Here is a 23,268-nt window from a genome sequence, read left to right as displayed (position 1 = left end):
GTGTGTGTGTGTGTGTGTGTGTGTGTGTGTGTGTGTGTGTGTGTGTGTGTGTGTGTGTGTGTGTGTGTGTGCGTGCGTGCGTGTGTGTGGAGTTGCATCTTCATCCTGTTGAATGTTGTATGGAGAAAGTTTCATGTTTATTTTCATGTCAAGTTACTTTTGTTTGAGAAGCTTTTATTTGTTTGGTCTGTGCTGAATTTCTTAATTAAAAAATATATATATTTTAGATCAGTTATCTGTGCTTTTATTGAAGCTTCTTGTACAAGTTTGTTTGTGTTTTTGTTTACTCATCTGACTCTACACATATACTGTATCTATCTTGCCCTTTTTACTTAAAAAAAATTCCATGTGTGTTTGTCTATACTTATGTCTGTTGTCCGGGGACTGTTAGATGTTAATATGGGACAAGGTGCTCATAATCAGGGCCAGAGGTGGAAAGTAACGAATTACATTTACTCGCGTTACGTAATTGAGTAGTTTTTTTGTGTACTTCTACTTTTTAAAGTAGTTTTTAAAATCTGTACTTTTACTTTTACTTAAGTACGTTTTCTTTGAAGTATTGTACTTCGCTACATTTGAAATCATATCCGTTACTGAGTAAAAAATAATAATACAAGGGGGAAAAAAAATCACACACTCCGGAAACTACTGAATTGATTGAAGGGCGGGAGGACAAACGAGCAAAAAAGGTGACGCAGACCCAGCTGAAGCTGAAAGCTAAGCGCCAAGCGAATTATGGCCAGTATGAAAAGTAGAAAAAAAGCGTGGTTGTCCTCGAGGATAGATATCCAATTTGCAAAAAATGTGGACGCAAAGTGGCTGCAAAAAGAGGATATAGGACACCATCCCTCCTGCAGATAAAGGTATGTCCCGATTTACGTGATGCAAAGGGAATCCCGGAATCCAGTCATGAAAATGGAATTCACTTAATGCAGATGTCACGTAAAACATGCAAAATAATGGATGGATGAATACATGGAAAGTAGAATAAATCCAATCACGACATGGTCTGTGAATATTTAAGCTAAGCACAAAAATATTGCATGTAAATATATAACCCTATTTGTTCTGCTGAGCTGCGTTTGTCTACTACATACTCAAGTACTTGTGACGTTCATGGTGTTTTCAGCGTCTCACAAACAATTTGAGGATATGAATACATGAACATTTCCAGAGCTGCTCTGAGAGAACGCCTAATGAGCATTTTCATAATTTTATTTGAGAAAAACCATTGTCAAATACACTTTGAAACAGGTCTTCACTACAACCCGTCAAAATAAAAGTTCGGTTTTACTAGGAGAAATTATGACAGAAATATATTACTATTGTAGGCATACAATAGAACGTAGCCTACTTCTCAAAATAATAATAATAACAACACTAATAATACATTTTATTTGAACATTATTTAAAGGAATATTTTTTTTTTCCATGGTTTCATTTAGTAAATCTGTTTTTGCAGCGCTTCCCCAAAAAATAAAAGGACACAAGTTTAAATTTACATTTGATTACCACCGTTTTTGATAATATATTTGGATTAAATCATAAAAAGTAGGGGTGTAACGATACACAAAACTGACGGTTCGGTTTTCCCACGGTTTTGACGTCTCGGTTCGGTTCGGTTTAGAAAGCTAAAAAAAAAATTAAACAGTGGTTTAATGAAAAAATGGTGTCTTTGTCTTTAAATTAATTCAATTACAATTAAACGTTTTGCAAGGATTAAAAATCTGCTAATGCTGTATAGGGAGCCGCACATTACTATAACATTAAAGGTTAACAACAGAGCCTAAATTTAGATGCTATTTATTTTTTAGATATAATAATAAACACCCAACACATTGTATGAAAACATGTAAACTGAACATAAGGCAGTTCCCTTTCAAGGGAACTCGAGCTGCGTTGAGACGCGGTGGGAACGCTCTGCGTGATTGCGTCGTGAAGCACGTGTATAATCAGTCCAATGGAAGAACGAGACGTCACCGGCGGTGACGTCATAGACCAGGAAGCTATAAAGCACACCAGAAATCAGACCGCAACAGCGTCTGTTGCCTTCAGCAAGCGCTCTCTGTATACTGTCCTTGTCTATTTATTGTTGTCTGTCACAAGCACATTATCTATCTATATATATATATATTATGGCGAAACAAGAATTCAAGCGTTGTGTTGTCCCTTGCCCTCGTTTCATCACGGGTGGGGACACACATCAGCTTTGTGTTGCTTGTTTGGGAGTGGAGCATGCCCAGTCAGTTCTCGAAGGGAGCTGACTGTGAGCATTGCGAGAAGCTGTCCGTGAGGACGCTCCGCTCTCGCCGGGCGTTCTTTGAGGAGGACGGTTCGGTTCGCGCTCCCCGGGGTGCGGGTCCCGCTGCTGCCGAGGCACAGCGAAGGCTTTCATCTTGGGGTTCGCATATGGATCTAGTAGCGGGGCTTGAGACGGGCCCAGCCCTTTCTCAACCCTTACCTGCTGGATCCGGTGCCTCTGCCCAGGAAGGAGCCCGCACTGCGGCTTCTCCTTCCCAGGTTGGGGCACCATTGTTGCGGCTATCCAGTTCTGAGGATCTGGATGTCGTCAGTGTTGATATGGGGGATGTTGAGTTTTCGCCAGCTCATGCCTCCGATAATGATGAGGAGCTTATGGAGGTTTTATCTCGTGCTGTAGCTAGATTAAATATTGAATGGCCAGCCGATGATTCTTTGAGTGTTACTAGAAAAAGTTTATTAGATGAAAGATTTTTACCATCTAAAACACAGCCTCCACGTCGGGGACTCCCGTTTTTTCCCGATCTCCACAATGAGGTTTCGAGATCGTGGAATAAACCGGCATCATTCAGAGTTTTTAACCCACAAACTTCATGTTACAGTAATGTTTTGGGTGCATCTGATTATGGTTATGTTAAGGTGCCTCGGGCTGAAGAGACGCTCGCGAGCTATCTCTCTACCGAGTCATCGTCATCATTAAAAACCCCGACGTTACCCACCAAGCCATTAAAATCTACATCTTCGCTGGTGGGTAAAGCTTATTCGGCAGCAGGTCAGGCTGCGTCATGTCTGCACACTATGTCTATACTGCAGGCATACCAGGCTGATCTGCTAAAGGATATCGATGAACGTGAGGTGAATTCGAGAATTGCGTCGGGCAACAGACCTGTCTCTCCGGGCCACCAAGGAGACGGCCAAATCAGTGGGCCGTTCTATGGAAGCCCTGGTGGTCACGGAGCGGCATCTTTGGTTAAATCTGTCTGATATAAAGGATAAAGATAGGTCTGTTCTTCTGGACGCGCCACTGTCACCTTCAAGTTTGTTCGGCGACGCTATCAACTGTGTCGTCGATAGGTTTCAAGAAACGAAAAAACAATCGGCTGCGTTCCAGAGGTTTCTTCCTCGACGTTTCAATATCCCTGAGACTGCTGGGCGAAAAATGATTATTAAATCCGAGCAGTCTCATCCGAGTACAAGCTCCTCACAGCACAGAGTGCATCAAAAACAGAGCGTCGCCACTCGGGCTCCTCCACAATCTGGGGAATCTGGGTGGCGGTCGCAGTCCAGGCCAGCTAGGGGTAGGCAAGATCTGAGGACTGTCATCTCTAAGAAGGCTTGGGCTAAGAAGAAGTCCTGACGCCCAAGGCGTCAGGCTTCTGAGGGTGGTCCCCTCCGAGGAGGGACGATTTCAAGAAATCGTTCATCCTCGGCACCCTCTGGGGGGCGATTCTCTGAGGAGAGTCGCAGCGCTGCCACATCGGTTGTTCCCTGCCGGTTCGCCGCTTCAGGGCACCGAGGTGTCAGCGTCCCCATACGATTCTCCGAGGAGGATCGTAGAACGGTCAGTTCGGTTGTTCCCTGCCGGTTCGCCGCTTCAGGGCACCGAAATGTCCGTACAACCGAATCCCGAGGCCAGTCTCGAGAGACTGGTCCCCTTAGTAGAATTTCTGGCAGCGTGGAAACTACTGCCAAATATTTCTCAGTGGGTCCTGCATATAATAGAAAAGGGTTACAGAATTCAGTTCGGTTCTCGTCCGCCCAGATTTCAAGGGGTCCTTCCCACAGTGGTGGACCCAAGGCAGGCTCGGGTCATGGAACTAGAAGTACTGACGCTTCTGCAAAAAGGGGCTATAGAAAGGGTTTCTCCTCCCAGCAGAGAGTCAGGGTTTTACAGCCGTTACTTCATCGTTCCCAAGAAGGATGGGGGGTTGCGTCCTATTCTAGATCTGCGTCAGTTAAACAGCAGAGTTCAGAAACTCAAGTTCAAGATGCTTACACTCAAACAGATTGTATCACAGATTCAGTCCGAGGACTGGTTTGTCACAATAGACTTGAAGGACTCTTACTTTCATGTATCCATTCATCCTCATCACAGGAAGTTCCTGAGGTTTGCTTTCGGGGGCGAAGCATACCAATATCGGGTCCTTCCATTCGGCCTAGGTTTATCACCCCGCACCTTTACGAAATGCGTGGATGCAGCACTGGCTCCTCTGAGACTCCAGGGCATTCGCGTATTAAACTATATCGACGACTGGTTGATCCTGGCTCGTTCCGAGCAGTTGGCAGTTCGGCATCGAGATGTCGTTCTGTCTCACTTAAAAAGGTTGGGGTTGCGGCTAAACACCAAGAAGAGTGTGCTCCTCCCAGCCCAGAGGACCACTTTTTTAGGGGTGATGTGGGATTCGACAACTATGCAAGCACGATTGTCTCCAGCTCGTATTTCTGCGATTCTCACAGCCGTAAATATGGTAAAACTAGGCCAGTCACTCACTGTGAAACAGTTCCAGCGACTGGTGGGTCTCATGGCAGCTGCGTCCAACGTAGTTACTTTTGGCCTCCTGCACATGAGACCCCTGCAGTGGTGGCTCAGGACCAAGGGGTTTTCTCCGAGGGGAAATCCGTTTCGCACGATCAAGGTCACGCGGCTATGCCTACGTGCCTTGGTCATGTGGAAGAAACCTTGGTTCCTCGCCCAAGGCCCAGTATTGGGGGCTTCTTGTCGACGCGTAACGCTATCGACGGATGCTTCCCTCACAGGCTGGGGGGCGGTCATGAGTGGCCGCTCGGCGACAGGTGTCTGGCAGGACCATCAGCTTTCGTGGCATATAAACCGACTAGAGATGATGGCGGTATTTCAGGCTCTCAAATACTTCCTGCCAGACCTGAGAGGCCATCATGTGCTCGTCCGCACAGACAACACATCGGTGGTCTCTTACATCAACCATCAGGGGGGTCTGAGGTCCCTATTATTATGCAAACTGGCTCATCAGATCCTCCTATGGGCCCAGGGAAAATTACTGTCACTCAGGGCAGTTTATATTCCAGGGTATTTGAATGTGGGAGCAGATATCATGTCAAGACAGGGGCTGAGGCCCGGGGAGTGGAGACTTCACCCCGAGGTGGTGGAGCTCCTATGGGAGAACTATGGTCAAGCTCAGATAGATCTTTTCGCATCTTACGATACAACCCATTGTCCGCTTTGGTTCTCCCTCACATATCCAGCTCCTCTCGGACTGGACGCTATGGTACAGGAGTGGCCGAGGCTGCACCTGTACGCATTCCCCCCGATATCATTGCTTCCGGGAGTTCTGGAGAGGGTTCGCCGGGAGGGGGCTCATCTATTATTAGTAGCCCCGCACTGGCCGACCCGAGTGTGGTTCTCGGACCTAGTGTCCCTTCTGCACGGCTCTCCCATGGAGATTCCTGTCAGGGGGGACTTGTTATCTCAAGCAGGGGGCACGATATTTCACCCTCGCCCGGAGTTGTGGAAACTGTGGGCTTGGCCTCTGAGGGGGCCCAGCTCTTAGAATCCGGTCTCTCGACTGAGGTCGTTGAGACCATCCTTCAATCCAGAGCTCCTTCCACGAGAAAACTATATTCATTGAAATGGAAATTGTTCTCTACATGGTGTGGAGAACGTTTTTTAAATCCTGCTAACTGCCCGGTTGGTACAGTTCTCGATTTCCTTCAAGACCGTTTCTCTGCTGGATTATCTCCCTCCACCTTAAAGGTGTACGTAGCGGCTATATCTGCTTATCGCTCCCCTTTGGGGGCTTCTTCTCTTGGGAGAGATCCTCTTATTACTCGTTTTCTCCGTGGTACACTGAGGCTTAGGCCTGCATTGCACTCTAGAGCACCGGCTTGGGATTTGGCCATTGTACTTGAGGGTCTGGCCCTGGCTCCCTTCGAGCCTATTGAAGAGGTTTCAGAGAAGTTCCTTACACTAAAAACTCTATTTCTTCTCGCTATTTCTTCTATCAAGAGAATTGGAGATCTGCAAGCCCTGTCGGTGGCTCCTTCATGTTTGGAATTTGCACCTGGTATGGTGAAAGCATTTTTACACCCTAGGCCGGGCTACATTCCTAAGGTCCCCACTAATGTGGCGGGCCCTATTGTGCTGCAGGCTTTTTGCCCTCCACCTTTCGTTACCCCAGATCAGGAAGGTCTCAATCTGTTATGTCCCGTTAGGGCTTTGGATGCCTACGTTCACAGAGCTGCCCTGTGGCGTAGATCAGAGCAGTTATTTGTCTGCTTCGGTTCAACCAAGAAAGGTTGCCCTGCATCTAGACAGGTAATGAGCAAGTGGGTAGTTGAGGCTATCTCACTTGCTTATGAAGCGGCCGGACAGCTCTCACCTATGGCTGTCCGCGCCCATTCTACCAGGAGTATGGCTGCCTCTAAGGCTTTAATTTCAGGGGTTTCCCTGCAGGACGTTTGTAATGCGGCAGGCTGGTCCTCACCGCATACATTTGTCAGATTCTACGACCTAGACCTCTCCACTCCCGGGGCTAGGCTGCTTGTTTCTTAGTGTGCGCAAGGACTCCACACAGAACGGGCATTTCTCATTATGGCGTAGTGGACATGGGGTTCCCACCGCGTCTCAACGCAGCTCGAGTTCCCTTGAAAGGGAACGTCTCAGGTTACGTATGTAACCCTGCTTCCCTGAGAGGGAACGAGACGCTGCGTTCTCCTGCCATACTTCCTGCATGCCCTGATCGACTTGCTTCAGGCCTTTTCAGAAGCTGTTGCGGTCTGATTTCTGGTGTGCTTTATAGCTTCCTGGTCTATGACGTCACCGCCGGTGACGTCTCGTTCTTCCATTGGACTGATTATACACGTGCTTCACGACGCAATCACGCAGAGCGTTCCCACCGCGTCTCAACGCAGCGTCTCGTTCCCTCTCAGGGAACCAGGGTTACATACGTAACCTGAGACGTATTTGCATTAACTTACTCTAATTTGTTATTGAAATATAATAATTTACACAGTTGCTGTCATTTTCATGAAAGATATTTTAAACGTACATTAAATAATCAAGATATAATTAACAGGTTAAGTAAAATATAATATATAGGATAATATTGTGCATTTATTTAGTGCAAGAGTTTATTTCTCTAGGAACCAACAAGTTGTGGACACTGAATGACTTCCTGCTGAGGTAAATATAATGCTAGTGACAAGCTATGCAGTTTTATTGACGTCTTTGCGCTGCTGAAACACTGATTGAGCGATTACACGAGTTATGATGCCTTTCAGTAAGTATACTGTATTTTTCAACATACCTTCAGGTGTCCATTCATGTTTATTCTGTAACTGAGGAAGAGATGATCGCGTTTACTCGCGTTTACTCCGCGCTGCCGCTTGAAATAAGGAGCTAGTACAGCGATCTGTCACGCCACATCAAAGAGCGCCAAAACGGCATTTATTGTTTGATTTTTGTGATCAAATAGTCAGAATTCGAAGATTACACCTTGCTTATTGCATATTATCGAAAGTAACAAAACACGGAGCTTGCTATTTGGTGTTAATGGTGGTTAGGCCGGCTACAAAACTTAATTCGTTGTGTACACATTCCAGGCAGTGTTGCCAGATCTCGCGGGACAAAAAAAGCAACCAGGCCCGTGAAAACAAGCCCAAAACAAGCGACTTTTTCTCATAGACAGTAAAAGAGCTTTTTCTACGGAGCCCCCCTAGGTTCCAGGAAGAGAAAAATAAATAAACTGTGTGCACGGTTTTACAATCCGTGGTGACAGATAGTTTTAAACTGTGGGTACAGATTGTCAATTTACATCGATGTGGACAGATTGGTAAACTGTGCCTAGTTTTGTAAAACTGTGCACACGGTAGTTTATTTTTCTTCTGTAATGAAGCTTGGCTCTCCATCTAGTGAAAAATGTTGGTACTACGGCCAAATAAAATCTTACTGAAAGCTCATTTTTTGAGATATCAACCTAAAATTTGGAACACAACTTCTTCAGATTTTTGGCTTACATTTTCTGGCAGTTTTAGAGTAAAATATATTTTGTAATATATATATTTTATATAAAATATAAATAATTATATTTTTACACTGTTCATTTTCATAAACTCAAACTTGTATAACTTTTTTTTCTGTTTCACTTTCATCATTTCATAAAACTTCACTTCAACAATAATCTGGCAAATGTCTTCTTTAAAACAAGACCAACCATAGGTATTTATTCCAAAGCATTCTTGAATTACAACCATTTAAGTTTGAATAGTGATTTTCATGTCTATGCGAAAAAAGGGGGAGTGACAGTTAAAGGGTTAAACAATATTAAACTATAATATCTATATCTATAATATCTAAAATATAATTTATATATAAAAACTCTCCTACAGTCCAGTCACCATCAGTCGCGACGGTCGCGACTCGCACGTATTTTCATTTAAACGTCACTCACTGATGTTTTCCTAACCAGAAAAAAAAAACGATTGCCCTGCTCTGCCTCTGATTGGCTAGTACTCATTGCCATCTGGGTCAGAGCCAATTAGAAGCAGGATGTGGGTGGGAAAAAACTCTGTGTTTAGGGAAAGGGGAGAGACAGAGGGAACAGGCAAGACAAACTCCTACGTTTAAATAACATATAGAAAATATCTGCTTGACAATGAGCTGAGAACAAGCCCAAATAAGCAACTACACTTTAGAAACAAGCCCAAAAAAACGCGACCCCGCAACTACCAATATTTGTAAGCGACTTTACAGAAAAACAAGCCCAAAGTCGCTTATAATAAGCAGACTTGGCAACACTGATTCCAGGTCCAATCAATGAGCCGGGCTGGGCGGGGCCGGGGTAGCTTGCAGGGCGGGGCGTGTTCGGTACGCCATGAGAGTATCGCGATTCGAATCGTGGGTTCTGTATCGCAGTTCTTCGGTTTGGTTCGAATATCGTTACACCCCTAGTAAAAAGAAACATTAATTTTCTGAATAAAATACATTTCATAGGACAATATTATTCTTAAACATTTTAATAAATTATTAATGTTAAAAATAAGTTGTTAATCTAATTCATTATTAATTATCGAATTTAATTGATTAGACATGTTTTATTGTAATTTTAATAAACAAACAAATTATTTCAAGTTTGTTATAATAAAAGCATTTGTTCAACCAAAAAAAATTCCTGTTTTCATTAATTTAACTGTCATTTTAACTGATGATAATAATAATAATACCCATAATTTAATAATACAGTTTATTTATTTAACAAATGATTAATACTGTAAACCGTGATATTTTCTTAGACGTTACCATACTGTGAAAATCTTATACCATTACAACCCTACACGGGAGGGTCCCCCACCCCACCCCCGCTGTTAAAAAAGTAACTCAGTAACTTTTACTCGGAGTCAATTTTAAATGAGCTACTTTTTACTTTTACTTGAGTAGATTTTTAGACCGGTACTTTTACTTGTACTTAAGTAAAATTTCATTGAAGTAGTAGCACTTTTACTTGAGAAGAATATTTTATTACTCTTTCCACCTCTGATCAGGGCTAATTAAGCATTGATTCGATTTTAGGAGTTAAACTCGTAATTGCTCTTCAATTAACAGCTCAAGCCATGTTTGATGTGAAAGACTTTAACTAAAATTGCAGCAGTGTAAAGTATGTTACTCTGTTAGCCCTGCAGTCCCTCAGTCCCATATTAAGCTGGATAAACTGGTGATTCTAACTGAAAATCCTAAGACAAAAAGATACAGTTATGCCAGTTTCTCTTGTGGAAGTCCTCACTTTTTTTCTGATTGAGGTTATGCTGAATCGGCTGAACCGACTTTCAATGTTGAAATATTTATGTCTAGGTTTCAGCAATGATCATTTCCAGGATGACACAAGACTCCTTAGAGGTATTCTTCCCTAGCCTTTTCCACTTGTGTCAACAAATCTGACTCACACCCTTTTACAAACTTCACTTTTGGGGGAAATTGGGACATGGCGATGAGTTGAACCGGATTCAGGTTGAACTGAACATCATCATTTTCTGAATGTGTAAAATTAGAAGAAGAGATCAGGGTCAAGATCTATTTAGTTCTGCTGTTAGAGAGCAAGAGCTTTTGTGGTTTAGGGAAAGAATCGTGCATGAGTGTTGAACAGTATTATTATGTTTTTACTATTTATTGAAAATTAAATAGTTACTGTCAATTTCCACAATAAGACCTTTTGGACTAGATGTGTCATTACAGACACGCACACACATAGATTGCCCTCTCTTTCACTTAAATACCATTTGCAGGCTTTTTTTAGGCCAAAGTAATGCAACACTGAACGAGTTTTGTTTTCTCATCAATGCTATTTTTGGTCAATATATAAAACTGCCTTGTTCAGAGACTTCAGCTCCATGAGATCAGAGCAAGATTTGTCTTTGATGTCGCTTTGTCTGTCCTGTTCCCCCGTTCTGTGTTTTCAGTGTTCCCTCATTGAATCATTCTGCTGTTGTCACACGTTAGTAAAGTAATTTGATGTAGAATTTTACTCTGCACACAGTGCTATGCCATGGTAGTATTTAGGACACATTAGATTTGTGTTTCCTTCTGTTTTATTTGTATATTGTCCTTTTCAAAGCAAAACAGATTGAATAATAACAAGAATGATGTGTGAAATTTTGAATACATGGAAGCTATTGATGTTCTGCCTGTCTCTCTCTCTCTCAGCCTACATTGAGGATGTGGCTCGCTGCGTTGACCAGAGTAAACGTCTCATCATCGTTATGACGCCCAACTACGTGGTGAGACGCGGCTGGAGCATCTTTGAGCTGGAGACTCGACTGCGGAACATGCTGGTCACCGGAGATATCAAAGTCATCCTCATCGAATGCGCTGAGCTGCGGGGAATCATGAACTACCAGGAAGTTGAGGCTCTCAAACATACCATAAAACTGCTAACGGTCATCAAGTGGTCGGGACCCAAGAGCAGCAAGCTCAACTCCAAGTTCTGGAAGCAGCTGCAGTATGAAATGCCCTTTAAGCGCCCGGAGCCCAAGCTGTCGCATGAGCAGGTGCTGGACGTCAGCGAGCAGGGCCCGTTCGGGGAGTTGCAGACCGTCTCTGCGATCTCAATGGCCGCAGCGACGTCCACCGCCATGGCCACCGCTCACCCTGAGCTGCGTTCTACCTTCCACAACACGTACCACACGCAGCTGCGACAGAAGCACTACTACAGGAGCTATGAGTATGACATTCCTTCCTCTGGTACCCTCCCGCCTCTGTCAGCACTCAGTAACCAGCACACGTACTGCAATATCCCCATGACTCTGGTGAACGGCCAGCGCGTGCCGGGGAAACTGCCCCGTGAGCAGCAGGCCATCGAGGAGCAGCTCGCGAACAATGCTATGCTGCCACTCCTGCCCAGGGAAACCAGCATTTCCAGTGTGATCTGGTGACATCGCCGGGAAGGGACCGCTTCCATTGGTCGAATGTTAATGGCACTTTTTAAGACCCTTAATAACCGCTGCTGTTGACTTTGCACCACGACTCACAGGGATTCGAAATTAGGGGCAAAAACTCGAGACATGCAGTTGAGATGAGAGATTAGGAAAGCTTGGAGAACCCATTCAGTTTCATTCTCTCACAAACAGCTCATTCATATACTCTCAAGGAATACAGGGTCTTGTACATATCATTTGCAGTTTCTTTGTAGCATTGGTATTTTTTTAGTTAACACGTTTTTTTATTCTTTTTTTTTTTCTTTTTTTTCACCATGTCTGATTTGTTCCTTTTCTCCTTATTATAAAATGACTGAGCAGAGACACGTGAGACAGAGTAAAGGCTGACCCGATGTGTTTTTCTCTTGACCTACTGTTTGAAATAATACTTGTTTTCTGAGTCATTATACAATTTGTGCCATTGTGATGTTTTCCTTTTTTGAAATTAAGTTTTTTGTGGTTGGTTGATGAAATCAAGGAAAAACACTTTTATGCAAATGCTACTGAGGCCTGAGAGCTCTTCTTCTTCCTGAATGAAGATGATATTCACGAGGAAAAACTAGATGTCATTATGATGCTCTAGTGTCTCTGCGGCTCTCTGTTTAAGATATTGAGACTTTCTATTAAAAAGAAAGAAATAAAAACAGCCTTGCTTTTATAGGGCAAACCTAAGAAAAACTGTATATTATTTTAAAAGAATTTTGTTTATTTTTATAAAAAAAGAATTTGTTTGGAAAGACATACTAAGTCACATTTCATTCATTCCTCTAATGGACGCACTGGAGAGACATTTTAGCTCATCAATTAATCTCTTTTCATAGAGAACAAATTGACAAAAGTATTTTTTATGTCCCTGTCAAATCATGGATGAGCAGGGAAAACGTCTCGGTTACGTATGTAACCCTAGTTCCCTGATAGGGAACGAGACGCTGCGTCAAACGCTGTGGGAATGCCGGCAGTATGGTGGAATGACGCAGCGTCTCGTTCCCTATCAGGGAACTAGGGTTACATACGTAATCGAGACGTTCCCTTTCAAGGGAACTCGAGCTGCGTCAAACGCTGTGGGAACGCTAATACCCACGTCGCCATAGGACCAAGTGACCGCCATGTGAGAACTAGCGCACAGAGGACGAGAGCACCTGTGCCCCAGGGGTAGAACTTAAGTCTAGGTCGTAGAACTTAATGAAAGTATGCGGTGAAGACCATCCAGCCGCATCACAAACGTCACTGAGGGAAACTCCTGATAGTAAGGCTTTAGAAACCGCCATACTCCTGGTAGAGTGCCAAAGGTGAAGGCTGACCAGCCGACTCATAGGCAAGTGAGATAGCCTCGACCACCCACTTGCTCATTCTTTGTTTAGACGCGGGACACCCCTTCTTAGGTGGCCGTAAGCACACAAATAGTCGTTCTGACTTCCTCCACAGGCAGTTCTGTGGACATAGGCGTCTAACGCCCTAACAGGGCAGAGTAAATTAAGTTTCTCCTGGTCAGACGACAGAAATGGAGGAGGACAAAAGGCCTGCAGAACTGTAGGTCTAACAACATTAGTAGGGACCTTGGGAACGTAACCTGGTCTAGGATGCAGAAAAGCCTTAACCATGCCAGGCGAAAATTCCAGGCACTAGGGTGAAACCGACAGAGCCTGCAAATCTCCGATTCTCTTTAGTGAGGAGATAGCAAGAAGAAAGATAGTCTTAAACGTGAGAAACTTCTCAGGAACTTCTTCGATAGGTTCAAGAGGAGCTAGGGAAAGACCTTCTAATACGATGGCCAGATCCCAGGCCGGCACCCTCGTACGAACACCTGGCCTCAGCCTCAGTGTGCCACGAAGGAAACGAGTTTTAAGCGGGTGTCTCCCAAGAGAGACTCCACTGAAAGGGACGTGGTAAGCAGCCAGTGCCGCCACATACACCTTTAGTGTGGAGGGGGATAGCCCTGTGGAGAAGCGCTCCTGCAGGAATTCCAGCACTGCACCCACTGGGCAGTTAACTGGTTCCTGCAGGTGCTCTCCACACCAAGAAGTGAAGAGTTTCCACTTCAAGGCATAAAGCTTCCTCGTGGATGGAGCCCTGGAGTGAGGAATGGTCACAACAACCTCGGTTGAGAGACCAGAGCTCATGAGCTGGGCCCCCTCAGAGGCCAAGCCGACAATACTGGGCGGGGGTGAAATATCATGCTGCCCGCCTGAGAGAGTAGATCCCTCCTGACCGGGAGCTCCAACGGAGAGCCGTCCAGGAGAGAAATCAGGTCCGTAAACCATACTCGGGCCGACCAGAACGGGGCTACTAATAGTAGGCTGACCCCGTCCCGGCGAACCCTCTCCAGAACTCCAGGTAGCAGAGCAATCGGGGGAAAGGCGAACAGACGTGACCTCGGCCACGGCTGCACTATAGCGTCCAACCCCAGAGGGACTGGATGGCTGATGGAAAACCACAGATGACAATGCGTGGTCTCCTTGGAAGCGAATAGGTCCACCTCGGCGCGACCGAAACTCAACCAAAGGAGCTCCACCACCTCGGGATGGAGTCTCCAATCCCCCGGCCTCGGCCCCTGTCTCGACAGGGAGTCTGTTACCACATTCAAATACCCAGGAAGATACATTGCTCTCAGAAATAGTAACCTCCCTTGGGACCACAGGAGGATCTGACGGGCCAACTTGTAAAGCCGGCGAAACCGCAGGCCTCCCTGATGATTTATATAAGAGACCACCGACATGTTTTCTGACTGAACTAACACATGATGACCTCTCAGGTCTGCTAGGAAGTGTTTCAGAGCCTGGAACACCGCCAACATCTCTAGACAATTTATAAGCCGTGATAGATGATTGTCCTGCGACAGCCCTTGGGCTTGACGACCACTCGTGACCGCCCCCCACCCTGTGAGGGAAGCATCCGTCGTTAGCGTTACGCGACAACAAAGAGCCCCCAACACAGTCCCTTTGAATAGGAACCAAGTTTGTTTCCACATGACCAGAGCACGAAGGCAGCGCCGCGTGACTTTGACCGTGCGGAGCGGATTTCCCCTCGGGGAGAATCCCTTGGTCCTGAGACACCACTGTAGCGATCTCATGTACAACAGGCCGCAAGGTATAACGTCGCACGCTGCTGCCATCAGACCCGACAGTCTCTAAAACTGTTTTACAGTAAGTAGCTGGCCTAGCTTTACTTGTTTCACAGCTGAGAGAATCGAAACGATGTGGGTCGGCGCGAGTCGCGCCTGCATCGAAACCGAAACCCAAACGACACCCAGAAAAGTGGTCTTCTGAGGAGATAATACACTTTTCTTTGCGTTCAGCCTCAACCCCAACTTCCTGATATGAACGAGAACGACATCTCAATGTCGAACCCCCATCTTCTCTGTCTGAGCTAAAATCAACCAATCGTTGATGTAATTGAGGACACGAACACCCTGCAGCCTCAGGGGCACTAGTGCTGCGTCTGTGCATTTCATGAAAGTGCGGGGAGATAAAGCTAGGCCAAACGGAAGAACCCTGTGCTGTTACCAACGCCCCCGAAGGCGAACCTCAGGAACTTCCTGTGTTGTGGAAGGATGGAAATGTGGAAGTACGCGTCCCTCAGATCTATCGTGACAGACCAGTCCTCGGATCTGATTTGTGACACGATCTGCTTGATAGTGAGCATCATGAATTTTGGCTTCCCTACCGAGCGATTCAATAGGCGCAGGTCTAAAATTGGACGCAACCCCCCATCCTATTTTGGAACGATGAAATATCGTCTGTAATAGCCTGACTCCAGACTGGGAGGAGGAACCCGTTCTATAGCCTCCTTTTGAAGGAGTGCTTTCAACTCTTGTTCCATAACCAGAGCCTGCTCGGGGACCACCACTGTAGGCAGAACCCCTCTGAATCTTGGTGGACGACACCTGAATTGGATAGCATAATCCCTTTCTATTGTCTGCAGGACCCAATGAGATATTTTTGGAAGGCTTTTCCACTCTGTCAGAAATTCTACTAAGGGTACCAGTCTCTCGAGACTGGCCTCTGGTGTAACTTGAGCAGCAAACGCAGCGCCCTGTAACGGCACACCGGCAGGGAACAACTGGTCTAACCGCTCTGAAACCCTCCTCAGAGGGAGCGAGCGTCCCTCGGGAAATCGCTCACTGGGACCGTCTGCGCCCCGGCATGAAGGCGGGGTTGGCAGAACGGGCCCCTGAGGGCACAGAGGAAGAATGGGCACCGTAGAAAGAGGTGAACACCTTTCCGCCTCGTTGGGGACCACCCTCAGTGTCCTGCGCGCCGTGGCGCCAGGACTTCTTCTTAGCCGAAGCCTTCTTAGCTAATATAACTGTCCTCAGATCAGTTCTATTACTGGGAGATTTCGGCTGAGAGTGCCGCGGCTGAGCCCACTGTCCAGCAGGGGGAGCACGAGACGCGACACTCTGCTTCAGCACCCTATATGATGAGCTCGCAGACGGCCGGGGCTGCTCCCGCCCAGCAGCCCCAGGGACATGAATTTTTAAAGGGAGAAATTTCTTAAAAGCTGTTGTTTGCTTTTCCTTCTCCTGGAATTTATCGATGACAGAATTTACAGCATCGCCAAATAAACCCAGGGGGGACAGAGGAGTGTCTCAAAGGAAAGCCTTTTCTTTTTCTTTTATATTTTTCTGATTTAACCACAGATGCCTTTCTGCGGCCACCAGAGCTGCCATAGATCGACCCAATAGCTTGGCCGACTCTCTGGTTGCGCGCAGGGATAAATCAGCAGCCTGACGCAGTTCGCGAACCACGTCAGCACTGACCTCCTCACTCTCACTCACGTCCCTCAGCAGGTCAGCCTGGTATGCCTGCATAATAGACATAGTATGCAGACATGACGCAGCCTGACCCGCCGCCGAATACGCTTTAGCCATAAAAACCGAAATATTTCTAAGAGGCTTGGTGGGTAATGCCAGTGCCTTAACAGATGACGCAGCCTTGAGGGAGAGAAAACTCGCAAGCGTCTCTTCCATGCGAGGCATAGCCGAATAACCATATGATTTTGCCCCCACAATATTAGAATATGTTTAAGTCTGGGGACTAAACACTCTATATGACACCGTTTTTTTCCACGATTTCGACACCTCAGTGTGGAGATCGGGAAAAAATGGCAAGCACCGGCGTGGAGGTTGCACTCGTGACGGCAAAAATCTGTCATCTAATTTTGATTTATAAACAGACTCCTGTCTAGTCACTGGCCATACAATGCTGAGTTTTTCTACAGCTCTTGTTAATACCTCTACTAGCTCATCACTTTCGGGAGTGTAAGGTGGCGAATCCTCCACATCTCCCTCATTTATAACTGGTGCCTCAGCTCGAGCGGAAGAAACCGCAGCGCGTGCTTCCGAACACGGGACTGAGGCACTGGATCTCACAGGTGAAGGGAGAGATAAGGCAGAGCCCGTCTCTAACCCCCCTGAGAGATCCATCTGCGATCCCCACGATACGCGTCGTCGCTCTGCCTCGGCAAGAACGGGACCCGAACCGCGGGGAGCGCGCACCGAACCGCTCTCCTCAAAGAGCGGGAGCGGAGCGTCCTTAATGGCAGACGCTCGCAATGCTCACAATCAGCTCCCTCGAGAGCTGACTGGGCATGCTGCACTCCCAAACAAACAACACAAAGAACGTGTGTATCCCCACTCGTAAAATAACGCGAACAGGGAGGGACACACTTCCTAAACTGCTGTTCGTTCGCCATATCTCTCTTAATATATATATATATATATATATGTATATATATATATATATAAATATATATATATATATATATATATATATATATATATAAATTGTTTGTGTGGTGCAGAGTATGTAAAGACAGATAATATTCACACAGGGACAGATTCACATATAGCGCGACTGAAGGCACAGAAAGCTGTTGTGCTTGTGTTTATGGGGTGCTTTATAGTTTCCTGGTCGATGACGTCACCCGCCTATGACGTTTCATCTCTCCATTGGGCTGATTCCATACGTGCTTCATGACGCACAACGCAGGGGCGTTCCCACAGCGTTTGACGCAGCTCGAGTTCCCTTGAAAGGGAACTAATATCTGTGTAATAATTTCCCCCTTGATACTGGCATCATTTATGAGAGAGCATAGCAACTAGATATGTATTCAATTTATAATATAATTATCTCTCTATATATATTTGCAAAGACATTTTTACATCAGAAAAAGTGCTTAATCTGTCTCTAAATAGTTACATTATTTGTTCTCTTCACTGCACATTTAAACCTGTTAACCTCCACTGTAGTGCCTCCAGCTGCTTCACAACACACACCACCAACAGGTTTGGAGTGTTACTGCATTCTGTCACTGTTTATAAAGGTACTGCCATCACATCCATTCTCTCCACCTCATCAGTGTGAATTTGTCCACGTTCTAGTGATTGTAGAAACTATCATTAGGGGAAGGAGCAGACCTGGGCTAATTTTTACCTCATTTTATACAATGGGCCAGTCCTGTGTCAGTAACTAGGGGCAGCTTACACACATCTCTACTCTCGTAGCTGAACGCAAGACAAGTAGAGGACCGAATGAAAAAAAAGCAAATGTCCAATATATTTACTAGGGTCAGTTAGTCAGCCCTCGTGTTCTGGACTGACCAGGCATTCATTAATGAAGCTGTCCGTCACACACACTGCACAGCATAGTTCTGAGTGGTGCAGATGTTCAGTTTAGTTTTAGATGCCATGTTTTTTATTAGTCTCACTGTCAATCTAATGAAGGCTTTACATCAATAACTCACAACTCTGTTAGCATGTAAATGTAGTGAAACCAAAGCTGGCAATCAGTTGCGCTGGTGTATATCAGGAGTAAAACACCCTGGATTTAAAGTAGGCGAAAAAAGATCAAAATCTTCTTGCAAATTCATTGTTGTACCAATCTATACAGAACAGCATAAGATATGTTGTTCACATTGTATATTATATCAGTAGTGTCAAAAGAGTTCTTGTAAAATATTAAAAACAAATCATATGCAAAAACCTGTAACTCACAGAAGCGAGAAAAAGAAAACAGGGTCGTGCCAATCTTCTCATTAAGCATTCATCAGATTTCCAGTTTGTTGATGCTCAGTTTGGAATAATCTGTTAGCGCTGAGCTCATCTCACAATCAATGACCCGATAGAGCCCGAGTGAACGACACCAATCTGATTATTTCCACATTATTATTTTACTTTTCATATTTTTACAAGGATTTTTGTCTTGTATTTTATATTACATTGTGTAAATATAAATTGAAATGGTAATAAAATGAAGACAATCTAGCCAGATTCATGAAAAAATAACTGCTGGCACTTTCAAAGAGAGTGGCAAATTGTTTCATAAACATTTCTGATATTACTGATCAAAATAAGAATAATATTCATAATAATTATATATATATATATATATATATATATATATATATATATATATATATATATATATATATATATATATATATATATATATAGCACATAATTAGTATCTGGCACTTTCACCAATCTTAAACTAAAGATTAAGGTTCTGTTTGTCTCCTGTTTTTGAATTTTTCTCTTTTTTATTCTGTATCTGCAATGTTAATTGAAGAGAAACTATCATTAATAACAATAAAATACACATTTATTAATATTTCATGTTGTCCTATTTGTTTAAATTGAGTTATTGAAATTCTCACAATTAGATGTGAAACTAGGTTAAAGTGTAATGTAGTGGTAGATGTGATTATGTGGTAATCAGTGGTAGATTGAAATGTTTAATACAGTTAGATTGAGTTGGTTCAGGCTACTCTGCTTTCTGTTCTGTGCTGTATTGTGCATGTGTGAGCGAGAGCAACCTGTCGTGCATCTGCCACGAGACTCAGCTTCCAACTGAGAACCACCGACAGGCTGCATCCGAATATGCACACTTTCCTCCTATATAGTGGTCGAAAAATCAGTATGTGATCAGAATGCAATCAGTATTTCACTTGTTTCACTCATTGGCGAGAGCTAAAAAGCAGCACTGGATGCAACAGCGATGCTGACCTGGCGTTGTTGATGGACTAGTTAGTACTGTAAATCTCTTATTTGTAAACTTGCTTGCGGTCTATGTTGAATGTTGTTGTGCCTACACGTTGTAAATAGTGTAAACGAGAGCAATTTGCAAACTATTATGATAAATTGCAATAATTATGTCTAACGACATCATAACGGCCAATGTTATGAAATAATGCGACGTACATGCAAATAATGCAACTTTATTGAGTGGTATCTACAACAGTAACGTTAAATACAAGTACTCCACATCGAGTCTAGGGGTTGCTGTTTGACAAAAATGGAATTCATGCATAGTGTGCCTTTAAAAGAGCTTGATTTGACTTGTATGTGTAAATTAATGTTTAGTTGTTTTTAGACAATTTTATTTTGTTACAGACCTAGAAGCATAAATTAGGGTGTTTTGCAGTGTATTAGCAGCTGGTCTATGGCAATGTTTCACCATTCTTTTTGAGTTTATCTTTTGTCTTTCTCTTTTGCTGCTTTCACACAGATTTTGGGAAATGTATGGTTTAAAAAATGGTTGAACATTGGTATCATGCTAACTTGTTTTCTCTATATAGATCTGAGATGTAATGGGGTGTGACGTGGTCTCTTGAAGTTCTGGCAAGAAACTTACAGGGTATGTCACTTGTAACATTTGATTTTCACATCCAACTAACCATCCCTTTACAATGCATCATGTACCTTTTAAAAGCCTGTGTTCCAAATATGCTGTGTTTTTAAAGCGCTTTAACAGTCAAATTACTTGTTCTCACTGGAATAAAGTGTTCAATTTAAATATGACCTAACCTTGGCTGGGAAAGGTACTGCATGTGTTATATCTTTTGGTGTTGCCGGAGTTATTTAGGGATATGAAAGGCAAATGACTCACTTGAGCTCAGATATCAGATGGATATGGGTGCCCCAAACTTAGTGTATGGTGAAATTAGATCCATTTATCAATGTGCACACTAAAGAGCTTTATAGTTGGTGATCATAGGTGCGACTGCTTGTTAATGTCTGTTTGTTAATTTCCATATGTTGCAACCAGTATGGATTTATCCTGAGTAATTTGCTGTTTAAGTGATTGTCTGTTACAGCAGTGTTTCAGCTGAAGTCTTCTGGAACGACATCCCAGATTGCACTTAAAATGGAGCATGAGCACTGATTTGAGATCCTCTGCCTGTCTTATTAAGCACTCCTTGTTTGGTAACGTGGGACTTGAATATCTTTTTTTTTTTGCTCCTTTCCTTTCTTTTAATGTTCTGCTAAGCTTTTCCTTTTGCACCTCACACTCTTTCATCTGTCTGGTTGTTTCAGCGTCCCAGAGCTGACTTTCTTTACAGTAGACACACTCTGCTCATCTCTGGCTTTACTGAGACCTGAGTCAATCAGAGGACACCGCAACACCCTGCTCTCAGCCAGCTTCCATCTTCAGTAATTTGTGAACATATACTTCTTTGCAATAACTCTTAATTTCATGATGTTACAAATGCTGCATTACAATCATTCCCTGTTCTTGATTGAAGCCTAGTTGTTGACTTGTACGTGGATGTTGAAGTCTCATTTCACAATTCCAAGGTTTTCTATTCTCATTTGACCCTTAAATAGCTCACAACTTAAAGATGCACCTCTTTTTGCACAATTTCCAATACTTCTGTTACGCCTAGTTGTGTGAAAACAGTTTACCTGCATAAGAACACAGACCGGGCTTTTCCCCTTCCCACATCACCCAGTACTTTTTTTTTTCTTTCTCTCAGCCCTCTGGCAGATCCAGAGTCCCAAAGATGACTTTATTGCAGCTGTAGCTCTACTCATCTTCAAACGGACTGACCTGGATTCTACCAGAGGACACCACAAAACCGTCAATTCCTTTCACACCCCTCATTAAATTAGATTTAGAGAAACCGGTTTGGTTATCAATATTACTTGGAAATATAAATATTGATTGTAATATAGTATGATATTAACTTGAAATATACTTTGTGAAGTGACTTTGTTACAGTTCCCCCATCTGCTTTTCACTCATACACTCCATACTCTATTCACACACACATAGTCAAGTATATCACTCAAAACTACAATTCCCAGAATTCCTGCTGCTCATCACCTGCACTTACTCAGCCATCATCCTCACCTGCACCTGATCAACACACTCATCACCACAGTATTTAAGCACACCTCAGTCACACACTTTGTCTGGTTTAAGACTGGTTTTGAACTGTGGATTAATCACTGTTCTACTTACCTGAGATATTTACCCTCTGGGATTTCTCTCAGAGAAATCTGTTGCCTTGTTTCCTCGTCTGTTCTCTACCTCCAACTTTCCCACAATCCCTGTAAGTCAAAGACATTGTTTATTCATTCACTATCACGGCAACCAAAAGGTGTGTGTGTGTGTGTGTGGATATACTTACCATTTGAAGTCATCCCCTCCATCTTCACCTGGAAACCCAAGAACTGAAGCATTATACTTGGTTTGCTTATTGTTTGTTATCTATACTCGCCTGTTTTTGACACTGTGCGATAAAGCATTGGATCATAGGTGTGTATTGATCTTGTGTAACTTTGCTGTTTAAGTGTTGTGCTTTTTGTTTTAAAGTGCTGGACTGTCCTATTTGATCCCTCATGAACTTAAATGAGCATTAGAACTGACATGAAACATGAACCAAAACAATACGTGACAGCAGCCTTGGTGAGCAGAAGAGACTTCTTTTAAAAACATTACAAATCTTACCGATCCAAAACTTTTGACTGGTAGTGTATATTGTAACAAAGTAAACAAGTTTTGCAGTTACGTAAAAAGTATAGTACTCACTACTTACAGTAGTAAGGTGAATAAATTCTGTATGGACTGCAAGTATATTATTGTACTGTATATTGCAGTAGATCCCAAAGTGGGTTGGTGACAACTTGCTAGGGGTGCCGCAGAATATCAGCTTTTTTCCCATTTAAACAGCCTACAGGAAAGGTTTGAGTTTTACTTCCCGCTGCTAATGAAAACTTTGACTGGATCCGTGACCCTTTTAACCCTCTCTCATCAGAATCAGCAATTGCCAATCAAAGCGCAAGAATGGTAAATGGTAAATGGACTGCATTTATATAGCGCTTTCACAGACCGAATGACCACCAAAGCGCTTTACATATTTGCCTCACATTCACCCATTCATACACACATTCATACACCGACGGCGGTGTCAGCCATGCAAGGCGCCACCCAGCTCGTCGGGAGCAGTTGGGGTTAGGTGTCTTGCTCATGAACACCTCGGCACTTGGTCAGGTGGAACCGGGGAATGAACCACCAACCTTTCGGTTTGTAGACAACCTACATGAACCACTGAGCCACTGCCGCCCCAAGACCTGGCGGAACTCCTTATGGATCGCACTTTAAAATTAAAATTTGGAGAAATGTCTTTGGTTGAATTTTGGCTGCATATGGGACACGAATACCCATCTATCTCAGAATGCGGTGTCAATGTGCTGTTGCCGTTTTCAACATCTTACTTGTGTGAGCTAGCATTCTCATCCCTGGCATACGTGAAAAACAAAAAAAAGGTAGTGCCTGTCAGTGG

The 23,268-nt window shown here is 43.9% G+C and overlaps 1 protein-coding gene across 3 annotated transcripts in view; it reads left to right on the top strand.

The window, feature by feature from the left end:
• The window catches only part of il1rapl1b (interleukin 1 receptor accessory protein-like 1b), a 293,382-nt gene extending 281,004 nt beyond the window's left edge, over window positions 1–12,378 (top strand). For 2 of the 3 annotated variants that reach the window (XM_077225167.1, XM_077225168.1), the window contains one exon: window positions 10,931–12,378. In XM_077225167.1, coding sequence (XP_077081282.1) covers window positions 10,931–11,658 — 728 coding nt within the window. In that variant the 3' untranslated portion in view covers window positions 11,659–12,378. Of the gene's footprint in view, window positions 1–10,081; window positions 10,127–10,930 lie in introns of all 3 variants that reach the window. The other variant, XM_077225166.1, reaches the window with a different exon arrangement.
• The last annotated feature ends 10,890 nt before the right edge of the window (window positions 12,379–23,268 follow it).

The sequence above is a fragment of the Siphateles boraxobius genome, unplaced genomic scaffold (assembly GCF_051911475.1).
Source record: "Siphateles boraxobius isolate OS27281-9 unplaced genomic scaffold, OSU_SipBor_1 127, whole genome shotgun sequence".
NCBI classification, from domain to species: Eukaryota; Metazoa; Chordata; class Actinopteri; order Cypriniformes; family Leuciscidae; genus Siphateles; species Siphateles boraxobius.
Note: the sequence above shows the minus strand (reverse complement) of the source record. Positions and strands in the feature narration are given on the sequence as shown.